We start from the raw sequence: 17784 nt of genomic DNA, 5'->3' as shown, positions 1-17784 counted from the left end.
AAACCTTTTTCACTGACTGCCCCGCACCTCTGGAATGCCCTTTCCCTCAATACCCGACTAGCACCCTCTCTATCCACCTTTAAGACCCACCTTAAGACACATTTGCTTAAAGAAGCATATGAATAGCACTGTGGATAATCCTGACACATGATACATAAAGCTTGGCCCCCTGCAGACGCACTTACTAGAATTCCCTCCTACTGTCTCTATACGTTCTCCTACCTACCAATTAGATTGTAAGCTCCTCGGGGCAGGGACTCCTCTTCCTTAATGTTACGTTTATGTCTAAAGCACTTATTCCCATGATCTGCTATTTATAGTATCTGTTATTTATTTGAATACCACATGTATTACTACTGTGAAGCGCTATGTACATTAATGGCGCTATATAAATAAAGACATACAATACAATACACACACACAGTGTCACACAGTGTCACACAGTGTCACACACACACACACAAACAAACACAGTGTCACACACACACACAGTGTCACACACACACTCAAACACAGTGTCACGCACACACTCAAACACAGTGTCACACACACAGTGTCACACACACACTCAAACACAGTGTCACACACACACACACACACACACACACACACACACACACACACACACACACACACACACACACACACACACACACACACACACACACACACACACACACTGTCTCAAAGTGTCACACACAGTGTCACACACACACACACACAGTGTCACAAACAGTGTCACACACAGTGTCATACACACACACACAAACAATGTCACAAACAGTGTCACACACACACACATACAAACACACACACAGTTTCACACACAGTGTCACACACACACACACACACACACACACACACACACACACACACACACACACACACACACACACACACACACACACACACACACACACACACACACACACACACACAGTCAAACAGTGTCGTCCCCCCACACACACAAAGTGTCACAAAGTGTCACACACACAAACAGTGTCACAAACAGTGTCACCCACAGTGTCACACACACACACAGTGTCACACACACACACAGTGTCACACACACACACACACACACACACACACACACACACACACACACACACACACACACACACACACACACGCACACACACACAGTGTCACACACACAGTGTCACACACTCACACACACACAGTGTCACACTTACACACACACGTAAACACATACACGCACACACACACGCAAATACAGTGTCAAACACACACTGTCACAGTCACACACACACACACACACAACGTTTGCAGCAAGCAAAAGCAGCCTCTCTCCCTACATCAGCTCACATGTAAGGAGAAGAAACAGCCTCTCGCCCACCCCCCTTTCCTTCCCCCTCCCAAGTGCCGGGCTGCTAGAGCAGCTCAGAGGAGGGAGGAGGAGAGCGGAGGGAGGGGGGAGGGACAGGGACACTGCTCCACTGAGCCCCAGCTGAGAATCACTGCACATGACACACACTGCTCCGTCACAGGCAAGGACACGCCCCCTCCCTTAGTAGCCACGCCCCGCCCCTCTGTTCCTGCAGTATGATATTTGCTGGACATTAGAATGTCCATAACTTGGGATCTGAATGACATTGGAAGCTGAAAATAGTTGCGTTGACCTACAAATCCGCAGCAGAATGTACAGTGAAAGTTTCGTGGTGCTACATGGTGCCGTTTGTGAGATTTTGATGCTTCTGACATACAAACGAACGGAAAACGGAATCCAACTTAGAATTATAGTATAGATTTTACAATGTTTATAGTGTTTTTTGTTTATCAATTAACTGACATAAAATGTACATATGTTTTCAGATATTTCCGTGAATAATAGCTTGAGTGCTATACCACCGCTCTTTACTCTCAGTAAGAAGCATCACTAGATTTCTAGTTTTAAGCACCCATTTATTTAACCTGAGCAAAGTTTTTACGCTTCCTAATATTTCAGCCTCCAACGCCGGATGAAAGTTTTTAGGCTTTCTCATTCTTGAACCTTCTCTCCTTCTCTCTTACTGATAGGTAAATGATGAGATCACCAATCTTCCCCTGATTTTGTTAGGTGGCAAGATCTCAGTAAGCCTCAGTGGTCTTAATGCCGTATTGAGCACAGACTTTGGCCTTCAGGTGACTTATGAATATAACTGGAATGTAATGATAAATCTCCCCAGCAGCTACCATGGCAGCACTGGGGGTCTCTGTGGGAATTTTAACCAAAATCCCAGTGATGACAAGATATCTTTAGATAATACATCGGTATCCTCAATCATGGACTGGGCTAAGAGTTGGAAAGTCAATGAGAAAGACCCCTTCTGTTTGGACATCTGTCATGGGAACTGCCCGACATGCGATGAAAGCAAGAAAAGCCTTTACAGAGGTGATGAGTACTGTGGTCTTATTAGCAAGGTGGCTGACGGGCCCTTCAGAGATTGTCACCCCCGAATCAGCCCTAATACATTCTTTGACAACTGCATCTACGATGTTTGTAGTAACAGTGGAGTGAAGCCATTTCTGTGCCAGGCTCTTCAATCTTATGCCAATGCATGCAGGAAGCAAGGTGTTAACATCGACAACTGGAGGATACCTTCTGGATGTTGTGAGTATATGATGCATTGCTTAGGCTAACGTTTGCCAAGAGTCCTCCTGTATTGCTCTCTCTCTCTCTGCCTGTTATTCAGTATGCTGCGAAGAGGCTCTTCCATTGTCAGAGAATATTTTAGTTCCATTTAACGCAAGGGGGTAAATCTTTCCTTCTAAGGGGACAACTGCTTCACAAATTGAACAAGGGCTTCTGGCTAACAATGCGTGGCTATAAAAAAAAACATACTGGATCAGCACTCAAAAAGAATATCAAAGAAAATGAATGACTTACATTTTCCTTGTGGTCTAACCAATTATCTTCTTTAATGCATCAAAAAAAAGCAGCCATACAGAATAAATATCAACACACACAGGGAAAAGAAAAGTTAGCAGACATACACTGTGTCGTCAATGCTTCAATGTGTAAAATAGAGCAACGTTTCAATGCCTCCTAGTCCCTTCGTCAGGCTTAAGCCTGATGTGTGCTGATATGATATTTTTTCTGTATTGCTGTTTTTTTTTTTTTAAATATAAATTAAAGAAGAAACTTGGTGAGACCAAAAATAAAACGTAAGTCCTTGATTTTCTTCGATGTATTTTTTGAGTGCTGATCCAGTCTTTTTTTTTTGTATAGTTCTATAGTTGTATGCATCGTACGGTATAAATGTAGGATCATAGCACCTCCCGCTGAATTACAGTAGACAGGGTGAGGGCTAGTTCAGTCTATTTTTTTTATGACATTGTGTAGCTACCTTAAATAATGTAACTATATATTTCCTTTGTATTACAAAGGAATGCTGGCATTAATTATTCACACTTTTGCTACATTTTATATGACGTATATATGTCAAGGCAAGTTTGCCATTAATTTCAGGATTAGAAAGGTATTTTCATCTTAATAATAATAACAAATAATAACTTTATTGCATATACAGATGCAGCCACCAGTATCCAATCACTTGCCTTGGAAAATCTGGGGCAATCTCCCAATAAACTGCAAAATTTTTGTGAGATTTCTGTAGCCAGACTAATGGCCCGTCGGATTAATACAGCGGGATGTATGGAATTGCGGGGACCCCTGCTGTGTTCATCTGATGGGCCATTAGTCTGGCAGCAGAATCTCACAGAAATGTTGTGGCATTTACAGTACTATGAGATGTCTTAGTTTTTACCCAGGCAAGTGATCGGATACTGGTGGCTGCATCTGTAGCACTTTTCTCACGATGGGATGCAAAGCGTTTCACAATTACAATATAGTGTGTAGTACGCAGCTAAGATGGGCCTCAAGAAGATAAAGTGACTTGCCCAAGGTCACAAGAAGCTGACACTGGGATTTCAACCAAACTCTCCTGATTCAAACCATTGAATGTCATTGTTTACAGTCAGTGTCATTACTCACCTAGCTACTCCTTCCTATTGTGTGTCTTTTTGCATCAATGTATCAGAAAAAACACCTGTTTTGAACATTATAAAAAATTATTAAAGAAATAAACAGAATGGGGAAAATCTGAAAATTATTAAAAAACCAGCTAAACTCATGTTTCTTCTTCCTAATATCTAATAGAAATACAAAATATGTATATTGTGCTTATTCTGCTTATTTCCCCAGCCCTGCAATGTCCTGAGAACAGCCACTATGAAGCCTGTGGCAATGCTTGTCCAGCCAGCTGCTTTGACAGAACCGCTTCAAGCAGATGCACAGAACCTTGTGTGGAGACCTGCCAATGCAATGAGGGTTACGTTCTCAGTACTGACAAATGTGTTCGCATTACAAGTTGTGGCTGCAACCAAAATGGCCTCTATTACCAACCCAACCAGGAGTTTTGGTCTGATGATAAATGCGGAGTGTACTGCAAATGTGACCCGAACCTGGGAATGGTGATGTGCAAGGAGACTAGCTGCAAAGCCAGTGAGAGATGCATGGTGGCCAATGGTATTCATGGCTGTCATCCGGCAAATTACTCTACTTGTGTAGCCTCTGGTGACCCTCATTACACCACCTTTGATGGCAAGAGATTTGACTTTATGGGCACCTGCATCTACCAGCTTGCGGGAGTTTGCTCCACTGATCCTTCCCTCACGCCTTTCCGGATTAAGGTTCAGAATGACCAACGAGGGAACAAAGCTGTGTCTTATACTAAAGCAGTGACCCTGGAGGTGTACAACCAAAGCATCACTTTAAGCAAGGATTACCCGCGTTATATCTTGGTAAGTGTGCTAGTTATACTGTTGCAGCAAGACTCACGGTCCATGGCACCATTGACGAAGAAGCAAAGGTCTGCTGCACCAGGGTCAGTGTCTGCCATGATCGAGCTGTGGGGGTCCATGAGACCCCCCACACAGCGTTAATCTTCAGGTGTCGCGACCACCACAGACACTTAGTCTTGATACATCTGTGTGTTGGGTTACAAAATGGGTTTGAGATGAGATGCCAGTATTAAGTTTTTACACTGCTGCTGGGGCCAGCAAACCACTGCAGACTCTTTTAAGGTTATTCTTGGTCAGTTATCTACTACAGAGGTTTCTTCAACTGTTATGCACAAAGGAGCAGACAAGCTTAATATTTACTAGTAATGTATTCCTGCTGTAGCTATAACAGGATGTAAAAGCAGCAATTCCTCCTTACGTTTTACAGAATCGGGACTTGGGAGTCCTACTGATCTGAATCACACTATTTCTACCTACCTGAGATATTTACCTTTTTATGTGCCAGTTTTTCAAGTACATTTTGGCAAATTAATATGGCTGCCATTCAAGGCCCTCACTTCCACAGGCCAATGGGAAGCTGAAAAGTCAGCAAACCAAGACATCATAGTTTCCTATTTGATGACCCTGCAAGCAATCTTTGATTTTACTTTCATGTTACCCCAGTATTAAACGGTATACATCTTGGGATTTCGGGATCCCAGGAGCAAGGAGTAGTGCCACGCTGCTCCAGGGTTCAACCCAGTTGTTCTGATTATACAAAGAAATTCCAAAAATGGATGCATTTCTGCTTTAAGACTAAAGATAAAGATCAGTTTATCTCGGATTTCCTAACATTTAATAAATGGTGTTGCGCTAAAGTCAGAAATGACTATGATTTCTGCAAATACTCCATCATAAAGGGAGGTCTATCTGTAGTTAGCTTGTAAGAGATTCTTAGGACACTCGTTTGCTCAATTTACATACAACAGCACCTGTTCCCTTTAATTTCAGCTTAATGGAGTCCTCACCTCATTACCTTTCCACTTCAAAACCAACAAAATAAAGGCGTATATAAGGGGGGAACATGCCTTTGTCCGGACTGATTTTGATGTTACAGTCAATTTCAACTGGAACAATTATGCTCGGGTTGTTATGCCTAGTACCTATGCTGGGGCTGTCTGCGGTCTATGTGGCAACTACAATCAAGACCCAAATGATGACTTGTCCCCAAGAAATGGTAATAAAAAGGCTGACCACGTTAGATTTGGAGATATATGGAAGGTGGGCGAAGTTCCTGGATGCACTGCTGGGTGCAAATGGGGCTGCCCCCAATGCAGTGAGGAGCAAACACTGAAATACAAGAGTAAGGAGTATTGTGGGGTCCTCAACAAGGTGGATGGACCATTCAACCAATGCTATGAGGCCATTGACCCACTGCCCTATGTCAATGATTGTGTATATGACAGCTGTCAGTACCAAGGTCGTTATTCAGCAGTGTGTGGTGCCATCACTGCCTATGTCTCTCAGTGTCAAGAAAAAAAGATCAACATCCAAGAATGGAGGACACCGTCATTCTGCAGTAAGTGACTCTCACAACAACTCTAGTTTCACACATACTGTAGTAATGCATTAAGTGAGGCTAACTATAGCTTGTTTAGGATGATCTCTGCACGTACAATATATGAAACAATATAGAAGGCATTCAAGTTTAGTAATGGGGATTGCCCGTCGTCGGCAGAAAGTGGCCAAGGTCTCCACCTTTGCTCACAGGGACATAACTACAATTAAATTGACCAAAAGGTTCTTTATGGCTTATCGTCACCTATTACATATGGAGCATGGTGAGCACTGTGCCCATTCATTCTGTTATTCAAAAGGGCAAACTATATAAAGGAAATGTGACTCACAAAGTGTGCACCTGTTTTCCATCATGGCAAAACCGAGTGAAAAGGTAGAGTAAAAGAAATGAATATAAGCTGAAGTAGATATATATGTTCCTCTTTGTTCACCTTCTGCTAGGTATTTCCTGTCCCTCACACAGTCACTTTGAAGTGTGTGGTACTGGCTGCCCTGCTACCTGCTACAGCTTCTCCTCTCCAGTTGACTGTGAAAAGTCCTGCACAGAAGGATGCTACTGTGACAGTGGGTTCCTACTTAGTGGTGATGAGTGTGTTCCTATCTCCCAGTGTGGCTGTGTGTTTAGAGAAAGGTATTATAAGAAGTGGGAGAAGTTTTATCCTGAAGGGCAGTGCAAAGACCAGTGCCAATGTGGGGAGTTTGGAGCCGTCCAATGCCAGGCAGTTACTTGTGGCCCCAATGAAGAATGCAGAGTGGTCAATGGAGTCCATGGGTGCCATTCTACAGGTCAAGGAACTTGTGTGATATCTGGAAGTTCTCACTACATCTCTTTTGATGGTCTCACCTACAACTTCTATGGCACGTGTTCCTACGTTTTGGCTGAGGTCTGCAGTGGGGACTTGCACCTGGGAAACTTTTCTATTGTTGTAGAGAATGAAAATGTTGGAAACAGCAATAAGACAGTGACAAGGTCGGTGAAGGTGAATGTATATGGATATGTGATTGCCATGGAGAGAGGAATGCAGTGGAAAGTAAAGGTAAGTCCTGCATGGGAGACTTCAGTCACTGTAAAGTTGTTTATAGATAATTCGATTAAAAACATAGTATTAGTATACTTGGTCTTTAAATATTGAGGTTTATAAAACGTTTTTTTTAAAGACTTCAGGCTTTAAGAAATGGGTTATAAATCTGTGTGAAAATATTACTTTTTATATGACGATCCGAGTTTTATTAGATACTTTAATATAGTTGGATGATGTTTCACTGAGGTTTTTTGCTTGCCTTCCTCTGGATCAAAATACTGTAAATACAAATATAGGATAAGTATCTGTTGTCTAAAATTAACACATGTTGAACTTGATGGACTGTTTGTCTCTTTTCAACCTCATCTACTATGTGACTATGTACATTAGTAAAGACCCAAGTTTTACATCAGAATATTCTTATCCACCCTAAACATCAATTATACAAGATTATTCTATTATGTTTAAAGAAATCAATCACTTTTAATCACAAATTCACAAACATACAATTTGCCATATAAGTATCTTTGGAACTACAGTATATTGCTTTCGGCTATAGTTTATTTTTATTTTCATTCCAGGTAAATGAAGAGATTAATGTTGTACCTCTGATTTTGGAGAAGGGGAAAATTCGAATAAATCAAGAGGGTAATAGTATAATACTCCAGACTGACTTTGACCTGATGGTCCTATATGATGCCATGTTTTCTGCCCGTCTCACCATACCTGGTGCCTATCGTAGCGCCATTTGTGGTCTGTGTGGTGATTTCAATGGCCAGTCCAACGACGACTTCCGTCGTCCATCTGGTGAGCTGTCGGCCAACGTGGAGGAATTTGGGGCATCCTGGAAGACAAACTGGGAAGGCCATGACTGTGTTGATGGCCGCAAGGAGCCTCACAATGGTTGTAATCCAATCACGGGTGCCATATTTGGCAGAGATGAGGAATGTGGACAATTACTAATTGAAAACGGTCCATTCATGGAGTGCAATAAACTAGTTAATGCCACTGATTATTTTAACCATTGTCTGTATGATATGTGTGCCCATCATGGACAAGAACAGACGGTGTGTGGGAGCCTACAGGCTTATGCCACTGCCTGCCAGAGTTCTGGAGCCAAGATGAAACCTTGGAGAACACCTGACTTCTGCCGTGAGTAACACCATGCTCAGTACACACATGGAGGCGCACGTTCATATTCAAATAAAGTCCTTCAATCTGCAACATTAAATGAAATATATGTTACAGCAGTTGCACTAATGTAAAAGCACCCACCCTTTTTGCGATGACTTTCACTTAAGAGTTTTTCAGTTCAAGACCAATATAATGTAGCTCGTTATTCTCTTCACATATAAGTAGTGACTAAATGTAGAGTGCTACTGTACATCCAATATGACCAATTATTTAGTTCATTACTACCTGCTTTTTCTTTTCATAAGTATGGGTCATTTAGTTCACTCCCTTGATCTGCATCCACGACCACGTAGACCATGGCAGCAGGTCCTACACTACCAATTTTATCCTATGTATATGATGTTTTTGAGCTTGCTAAACCTGTGTATGCCTATATTTAAAGCCAGTCAACACATTTCAAATGCTATCTGGCGGTGTATGACAAGCTATTTGTTGAAGAGAATTATAATGCATTATTATATATAATCCTATATAATATTATAATTATACAATGCACAGTACAGTATCACAACTATATAAGGAGGAGGTTGATAAATCCTAACAATATCTAATCCATCCCTTAGCTCTGTCCTGTCCAGATAACAGTCATTATGAGGTGTGCACTCGTACCTGTGACATTACTTGCGCCAGCATCACCACACCAAGCTCCTGCTCTGACAGATGCTTTGAGGGCTGTGAGTGCGACCCTGGCTATGTGTTCGATGGCGACAGATGTGTGACTATGGACAGATGTGGTTGTATGTACAATGGGAGATACTTAAGTGTAAGTGCTTTTTTTCCGATCATTCCTTTTTTTGCGTTATAGTTATTGTAAAGTTTAATTACTGTATGGGTTGTCATAATAATTTATAAATCTTACAACAAGATTTACTTAGCAATTATGACAGTTGCTGCTTAGTCCCCCTGACACTATTTACGATACTTACATGTTATGGTGCCAATATGTGGAATATAATTTCCTCTCCTATGATGTTCCTTGGGCCCGTGCCCCTCTCATTCTGCCCTTAGTTTATTGAGATTTATAGCACTACAATAATATATTAATGAAATGGTATATCTACTGGAAATGAAAAGATCAAGACGACCACAACCAAAAGTAAGAAGGTAGGATAAAACCAGGAAATGTGTTGGAGCAACGTGGAGAAGAGAGGCTTGCAGCCGCAGTACCTGAAAGATCATTGGGGAGGCCTTCATCCAGCAGTGAATCTAAAAAGGCTACTGCTGATGAGATAGAGATTATATATATATAATTTTCCAATTTGGGAAACATTATATAATGCAATGTGTCCCAAATTGGAAAATTAGCACATCTATAGCTATAGGACCTTTAATGTTTCATTTTCTCTGTTCCCAATCTCTCTCATCATCTGCCTCTTCTTCGCTTGTTTATTTGATTATAATTCTACAGAATGAGCTGTTTTCTTCTTTCCTTACAGCTCGGGGCTTCTCTCGTCATACCTGACTGTCTCCAACGCTGTTCCTGTGAAAATGGTGGTGTTGTAATGTGCAGCAATTTCTCCTGCTCGGATACAGAGTTTTGTGGCCTACAGAATGGGAATCGAGGCTGCTTTGAAAAACAGGGCACTTGTTTACTCAGCCTTCAGGGCAACCTGACTTCCTTTGACAATCTATCTGGTCCTGTTGCCCATGTTGACACCTTTGAGTTGGCATCTGTATGCAACCTCACTTCTGATGTCTGGTTCAGACTGGTCGTAATTACCCAGCAGTGCCGCAGTGAGGATGGATTTCGTGTTTCGGCACTTCACGCCTATTTCCCAAATGTCTCTATCTCAATAAATCCCAATGGAGAGGCCTGGGTAAGAATTAAGTGGAAGTGACCTTAAAATGACAAACCATCATAAATTAAGTCATGTACTATCTCTTCATTATTTTATTAGGACACAAGGAGTGTTATTTCTTGGTAACCCATACCCCACAATGATTATTGGCTTATCTTCTGTGAGGAAAGGGTAGTATCAAAGGAGTGAGAGGGAGTTGGGCGTATGATACCTTATATTGGACCAAAAACTGGTTAAAGTGGGTATGATACCTTTTATTGGACCAGCAACTGGTTAATATGTTACAAGCTCTCGAAGCTCTCAGGATCCTTCATCGGGTATGACAGAAATACAGCGAGAACATATTATATACAGTACACTGTTTGTAGGAAAGGGTGTAATTAAACCAAATCACAAATACAGATGTAGCAGATGTTATTGCTCCCGCTGGCACGTTGCAGCGGGTCACACACAACGCACCAGCGAGAGCAACTGCCATTATAAATGCATTAACCACATGCAAAAAAGGGGTGGGGGTTATACTTCCAGCGGGTGTGATAACATTTGCTCCATCTGCACATAAGGGCTGCTTGGTTTTATCTAGAGGAACAGTGACCAATCTTATTTTAGTATTTGGGGTGCACATTGTAAGACTAGTGGTGCAGGTTGTTTGTTCTTTGTGTAGATTCCGCTTTGGGTCATTGCCTTGCTTGTGTTACAGGTGAATGGACACGCAGTTGAACTCCCTGCTCAGGTATCTAGCTCTTTGTCAGTAAGCTCTGTCAAGGGAGCTTTAGTGATCAATAGCGGCACGGACATGGAGCTTGTAATGAGTGAGAGTGGAGAGCTGACACTCCATGTGAGCCCGGAACTGACTGGGGCTCTGTGCGGAGCGTGTGGCAATTTTAACCGGCAGATTTCTGACGATCTGCAGGGGGCACGGGGAAAGCCTGCTGCTACCTTCTCTGAGTTCATTGCATCATGGCAAGCTTGTGACTTTTCCAGATGGTAAGTCATGTTTCTACTACAGCATCTAGCTACTTATACAAGGACATAAGCTCTAGTAACACCACCTAATGAAAAATGCCTTTACTTTTCATGCACACTCAAAGAGCCCAGAAAGCAATCTGTTGCAGGGATGTTGGCAATCCGCACTGTTTGTTTCAGCTAATCAGTACAGGGGAATATCCTTTATAGATTGTAATTCCACTGCCCCCTTACCCTCTTAAATATAATCTGGAGTATTTACAAAGGAGTACAAATATATATATATAATTAAAACAGAAGTGTTATCTTGCATTAAACGGTATGGATGGAAGAAAAGAAAGCATACTAATGCCACCTTATAAAACATTAGTACAGTAAGACCACATCTTGAATATAGAGAACAGTTTGGGCACCCCTCCATAAACAATACATTATGGAACTATAAAAGTGCAGAGAAGAGGCACTAAATTAATAAGGAGATGGACAATCTAATTTATGAGGAGAGGCTAGCTAAATTTGATGTGTTTACATTAGAAAAGACACTCTCCAGTTGTAATCCAGGGGGAGCATGAAGGGAAATAGAACAAAAGACAAAAAAAAACAATCTAAGTGCAGACAGTTTTGAAATTAGTGTATAAATTCTATGTTCTGTCTTGGCTCCTATGTGTTGCCTACTTACAAGATGTAAGTCAAAATCAAGCGGTTTTGACACACAATGGTCTCTGCTAGAAGGATTTCTCAACCAGGTAAGTGGATTCTCCAACTCTCAGCTCAGCAGCAATGTGTATGCAAAAGAAATGATAACCATAGTGCAGACCAGTACAATAAAAAACTCGACTTTATGGGGTTAAAAATTAACACTTACAATAAAAACAAGTGGTTTAAGCATATGTCACAATCATTGTGATCAAGGAGAGAAAGTTGTTAACTTCAGGCTCACCCGCCTCCTCCGGTGTGACTCTGTGTGAACCACCACTCTCTGGGACTCTGCACCTCCAGCGGTGAACGCCGTCTTCCAGGCCTTTTCCCCTCGTGGGATCCCTCTTAAGTGGGTTGTTCTGCTCCCATTCACCTATGAAGGGGAAAAGGCCTGGAAGACGGCGTTCACCGCTGGAGGTGCAGAGTCCCAGAGAGTGGTGGTTCACACAGAGTCACACCGGAGGAGGCGGGTGAGCCTGAAGTTAACAACTTTCTCTCCTTGATCACAATGATTGTGACATATGCTTAAACCACTTGTTTTTATTGTAAGTGTTCATTTTTAACCCCATAAAGTCGAGTTTTTTATTGTACTGGTCTGCACTATGGTTATCATTTCTTTTGCATACACATTGCTGCTGAGCTGAGAGTTGGAGAATCCACTTACCTGGTTGAGAAATCCTTCTAGCAGAGACCATTGTGTGTCAAAACCGCTTGATTTTGACTTACATCTTGTAAGTAGGCAACACATAGGAGCCAAGACAGAACATAGAATTTATACACTAATTTCAAAACTGTCTGCACTTAGATTGTTTTTTGTCTTTTGTTCTATTTCCCTTCATGCTCCCCCTGGATTACAACTGGAGAGTGACGATTTGTGGGACTAGTGGAACCAGTCCCCACCAGCTGGGTCTGAGCAGGGGGTTTGAACTTTAAAATATCGTTTGCACGTTATTTTATCACGTCACTATGGTCTATTAATCAATTGATTTTTCTTATAATTCACTGTATAACACAAGTGTACACTAATAGAGTTAGCGCCGTTTTCTTCACCTTTACTTAGTAATTAGAAAAGAGGCATGTTAGAGGGGATATGATAACTATATACAAATATATTCAGGGTCAATATAAGGAGCTTTCAAAATAACTATTCATCCCAAGGGCAGTACAATCAACACGGGGTCATCCCTTAAGGTTGGAGGAAAGGAGATTCCACCAGCAACAAAGGAAAGGATTCTGTACAGTAAGAGCAGTTAAAATGGGGAGGTCATTACCCATGGAGACTGTGATGGCAGATACAATAGATATCTTTAAAAAAATATTTAGAAAGGATAGGTGTTTAGGGTTAAAAAAAAAAAGTCAACATGGGAAGGATGTTGATCCATGAGGTAATCTGATTGCCATTATTGGAGTCAGGAAGGAATTTATTTTTTCTCTTATGAGACATCATTGGATAATCTTTCACTGGGGTGTTTTATTTGCCTTAGTTTGAATCAACATATTGTAAATATAAATATGGGTTAAATATCTATCATCTAAGTTTAATATACGGTAGGTTGAACTCGTTGTACATGTCTTTTTTTCAAACTTATCTACTATGTAATTGCATTTCTTAGTGACAATATATCACTTCCCACTAAATGTAAATATAACACTTTTTGTTGTTGAAGCGGCTGCTCAGTGAATGTTTAGGAGTGTTGATATGAAGGTGTTAGCCAGAGCAATACCCCTACTGGACAGAGATGGAGGAAGCTTCTCAGATCCTTGTAACTTGTTCAGTAAGCTTCTTAGATCTAATGCTAATGCAGAAAGATGGAATGTCTAGTAAAGTATGCTCTTAATAATGCAAATATAGACAGTGAAGAACAGTTCCTAATAAGATTGTTTTTTTCTAGAGATGAGGGAAAAGGGCAGTGCTAACTGCAACATCATTGGGATGCACTTGTGTGGAAGTAGTTAGTACATTTTAGTAGAGATTTTTTTTAATGCATACTCTGTTTAAACACTGCTTTATATTCAGTTATTTAAATTTGGGATTTATATTCTGTTTTCATACACTGTAATGGAAGATTAATTCCTTTTTCCACCTACAGACTTCTTTATTATAATGGGGGTGTTGTTCTTTATTTCCCAGCAGACTGTTTTAGATAGTGAAAGATAAGTCCTTTATTGGCATGACAGACTCACCTCATGGTCCCTCTTATCTCCTCAGCGAACCTTTGAAGATCAGAGCTGTGTGAAGTTGTGGCAGAGATCGTCCCACGTTTTCTTATGACATACTGTACAACTTGACTATACATATATCCTGTACAGCCTGCCTATCATCACAATTTCCTTAATAATCCTAGAACCTACTTGATATCTAGCTTTCACGTGGGCTAATAATAATAATAATAATAATTACATTATATTGTAATTAGAAAAATAAATGTAAATATTTATAAGATTCTGTCTTTTATTAGGATTTGTATGCTTTTCTCAGTGAAGCCTTATCCAGAGAGCAAAAAAAAAATGGATTTTGTTTCCTCTTCTAGAAATAATAATAATGTTGTCTTTGTAATTAAGCGTCTATTTTATGATTTCTCAAGGGAGCTATAAGAAAAAATAATTCTTTTATAATGTTTAATATTTGTCATGTGCTTTGATATCTTTATTACGAAAACCATTCATGTAGATACTGTTGCTTTTAATGATAATAATAATATAAATAATAATAATGATAACAGCAACAACCTGAATAATAACCTTGTCATGCTATATGTACAGCTCAACCCCATTATAGCGAGATCTACTACAACACGGATCCGCATATAATGCGGTCTGAGCGTGGCTCCCGTTTTTAAAAAGCTAAGCTGCATTTTTTTTTTTTTAATACAAATTTTTTTAAATACAATTATTCAATGCTTTATTGCTAACAGACACACACGGGGAGAGACACACACAGGGAGAGCCACAAAAAGGGAGAGACACACACGGGGAGAGACACACACGGGGAGACACACACACCTCCTTGATATCCAGAATAACCTGCAATGCATTCCAAACAGTATGGTCACAGACATCAGAGGCGGACATGAAATACTTTAATTTATTTCAGTCTAGTGTCTGTTCCTTGGTTTGATTAAAGGAAAAATATACAACAAGAACAAAAGAAAAACACCACCATTCCCCATCTTTTTGTTAATGTCCTTTTTTCCTTTTTACACTTGATTTACTGTTTTGTACTAGAACTGTGATACGGCTGTCTAGAAGACTGCAGATAGAATGTAATAGCTGTTGTTACACCATCTATGCCATCTGCAGTTGCTATCATAAAAATCCAAATAGCATGATCCATATTTGTATTAAATGACAAGTTTAACCAAGATAGTCAGCATGAGCCTGCCTACAAGCTAAGTGAAAGCTTCTATGTACGAAGCTCTTAATCATGTGAACAATCCTAAAATTATCAAACCATAAAGAACAAAGCACACAGGGCAAGATTTGTAGCGTATTTGATACGTGCTCCTTCCATTTTTTAAATCATATGGAACTACAGTACAATCAAATGGGTATCCCTGTCACTTTGCAATCTTGTCCTTTTCTGCTCTTTAATTTTGGTAAGGAACAAATTTGACAGCTGAAGAATGCAACTTTATAAAGACACACATACACACACACACACATACACATATCATCCCCCCCCCACCCTTCCCAGGACTCCGACCTGTCTTTAGGATCCAGCACTTCCTGACTCTCTCTCCCACCAGAGCCTCGTACTGTTAACTCCCCCTCCCTCCCCCCGGGTAACCAAGGCTGTGATGCGCACGCCAGCTTGGATCAGGTGAGGTTTTGGGCTGCAGGCTCCAGTAGGGAGACTGGGGTGTGGCGGGAGTGGTACAGGGGCAAAAAAAAGCGGGGCCTAATGGGGGCAGCGTGGGTGGTCTGGGACAGCTGGGAGAGTTATCCCAGCTCTCCCCCTCCGGCAGACGCAGAAGTCCTGATCGCGGCGGCCATTTTTCTCCCCGCGATCCTCGTTATAGCGCGGTCGCTTTACATCACAGCTGATTTACGACAGGGGGTGGGCTTATGTGGTTTCCATGGGAAGAAAGAATCTTTAGTTCTCATCAAAGATTATGAAAATCAGATTTCACCAGAGGACAAAACATGAGATATCTCATCTCCTACACAATTGACCTCTTTGGGGGAAAACATATGACATTTGGGGCTCTATAGGTTTTCTTTAATGCTATATCCTTTTTTTTTATTATTACTGTTCTGCATTTATTGTAATTGTATGTTCTTGTAACCTTTTTTCTGTAACCTAAGCACTGAATTTTTATATGTATTAAAACATTTAATAAGTAATGCTTTGGGCTCTAAATGAACTGGTACATGCTCTGCAGAGAGTATTTAAAATTTCGGACACATTTTGCTACAACGGATTGTTGTATGTTAAAGTGTATAGGTTTTCTATAATAAACAGGGACCTGGGACCCTTAATGACATTAATTTGACATATTTTGTTTGCATAACTATCTCAGGTGGTGGCAGTGAACACTGTAGATATGATTTCAATTGGGTAAGGGGTTAATATTAACTCATTGGAGGTATAAGAAACCGTGAAATTGCACACCAATTATTGTAGCTAATTGTGATAAAATAATACAATTTGGTGAGAAGTGCAAAAAAGACAAAACGAAAAGCGATACTACTATACAGTAAATACAAAACCTGTGCATGAAATATAAGGAGTTGGCTGCTAAACGACACAGATAGCTCAATATCTGGAAAAGCTGCAAACAAAAAAAGAGAAAAGCACAGTCCTTTTGGTCCCGGGATGCCCTGCCGATTTGGAGGAGTGACCCCATTCCAGGACTTGTCTGCGATATGGAGAAGTGAACAGACGGCCCTCAGGGACCGTAAGGTTATCAGGGGTCTGATCTTGTTGAAGAACGATATCTTTTAATGCTTCAAAATTAGTGGAAGAATGGATACGTTTAGGTGGAAGAATAGATTTGAGTTAATCCTCAGAATTATCCTCAAGTGAGAACTGATGAGACAGGGCATCTGCTTTGACGTTTTTGTTCCTGGAAGGTAGGAGATAATTAAATTGAATCTTGAAAAGAAGAGTGACAATCTGGCCTGGCGGGCCCCTAGACGACGTGTTCCCTCGATATATAATAGGATTTTGTGGTCAGTAAGGATTGTTATAGGCACCTCTTTTCCTTCCAGAAGATGTCTCCATTCTTCCAAGGCTAGTTTCATGGCCAAACGTTCTCGATTACCAATATCATAGTTACGTTAAGCCGAAGAAAATTTTGGGGAGAAAAAAGCACAGGGGTGCAACCTAGCCTGAGGATTCTTCCTCTGGGACAGAACAGCGCCTTCTCTGACATCAGATGCATCCACCTCGAGGGTAAAGGGGAGCTTAGGATCAGGATGGAGAAGAACTGGGGCGGGTACGAATGCTTTTTTTAGAAGATCAAAAGATTTGACTGCCGCAGGAGACCAAGAGGTGGAATCTGCACCTTTTTTAGTGAGAGCCGTGAGAGGAGCTACTAAAGAAAAAAAATCAGAATAAATCTACGATAATAGTTGGAAAACCCCAGGAAGCGCTGAACAGCCTTGAGAGTAATGGGTTGAGGCCAATCCAAGACTGCCTTGGCAAGATCCATCGGGAGGCCGGTATCCGAAATGATGTATCCTAGAAAGACTGTAGAGGATTGATGAAAATGGCATTTTTCAAGTTTAGCGAATAAATG

At 40.9% G+C, this 17784-nt stretch overlaps 2 protein-coding genes across 2 annotated transcripts in view; both read left to right on the top strand.

Moving 5' to 3' along the window:
- LOC142498153 (IgGFc-binding protein-like) overlaps positions 1–6372 on the top strand; it is a 33136-nt gene extending 26764 nt beyond the window's left edge. Inside the window, exons 13-15 of the mRNA XM_075606661.1 lie at positions 2041–2614; positions 4208–4806; positions 5797–6372. Of these exons, the coding sequence (XP_075462776.1) occupies positions 2041–2614; positions 4208–4806; positions 5797–6372 (1749 nt within the window). The remainder of the gene's footprint in view (positions 1–2040; positions 2615–4207; positions 4807–5796) is intronic.
- A 127-nt stretch (positions 6373–6499) lies between these two features.
- On the top strand, positions 6500–14597 carry LOC142498152 (IgGFc-binding protein-like). The gene is made up of 7 exons (XM_075606660.1): positions 6500–6626; positions 6805–7400; positions 7967–8537; positions 9143–9342; positions 10016–10396; positions 11079–11365; positions 14253–14597. The coding sequence occupies exons 1-7, from the start codon at positions 6500–6502 to the stop codon at positions 14278–14280; spliced, it is 2190 nt and encodes a 729-aa protein (XP_075462775.1). The 3' UTR covers positions 14281–14597.
- The last annotated feature ends 3187 nt before the right edge of the window (positions 14598–17784 follow it).

This window comes from Ascaphus truei, chromosome 6 (genome assembly GCF_040206685.1).
Source record: "Ascaphus truei isolate aAscTru1 chromosome 6, aAscTru1.hap1, whole genome shotgun sequence".
NCBI classification, from domain to species: Eukaryota; Metazoa; Chordata; class Amphibia; order Anura; family Ascaphidae; genus Ascaphus; species Ascaphus truei.
This window is presented reverse-complemented; position numbering and strand designations above follow the sequence as displayed.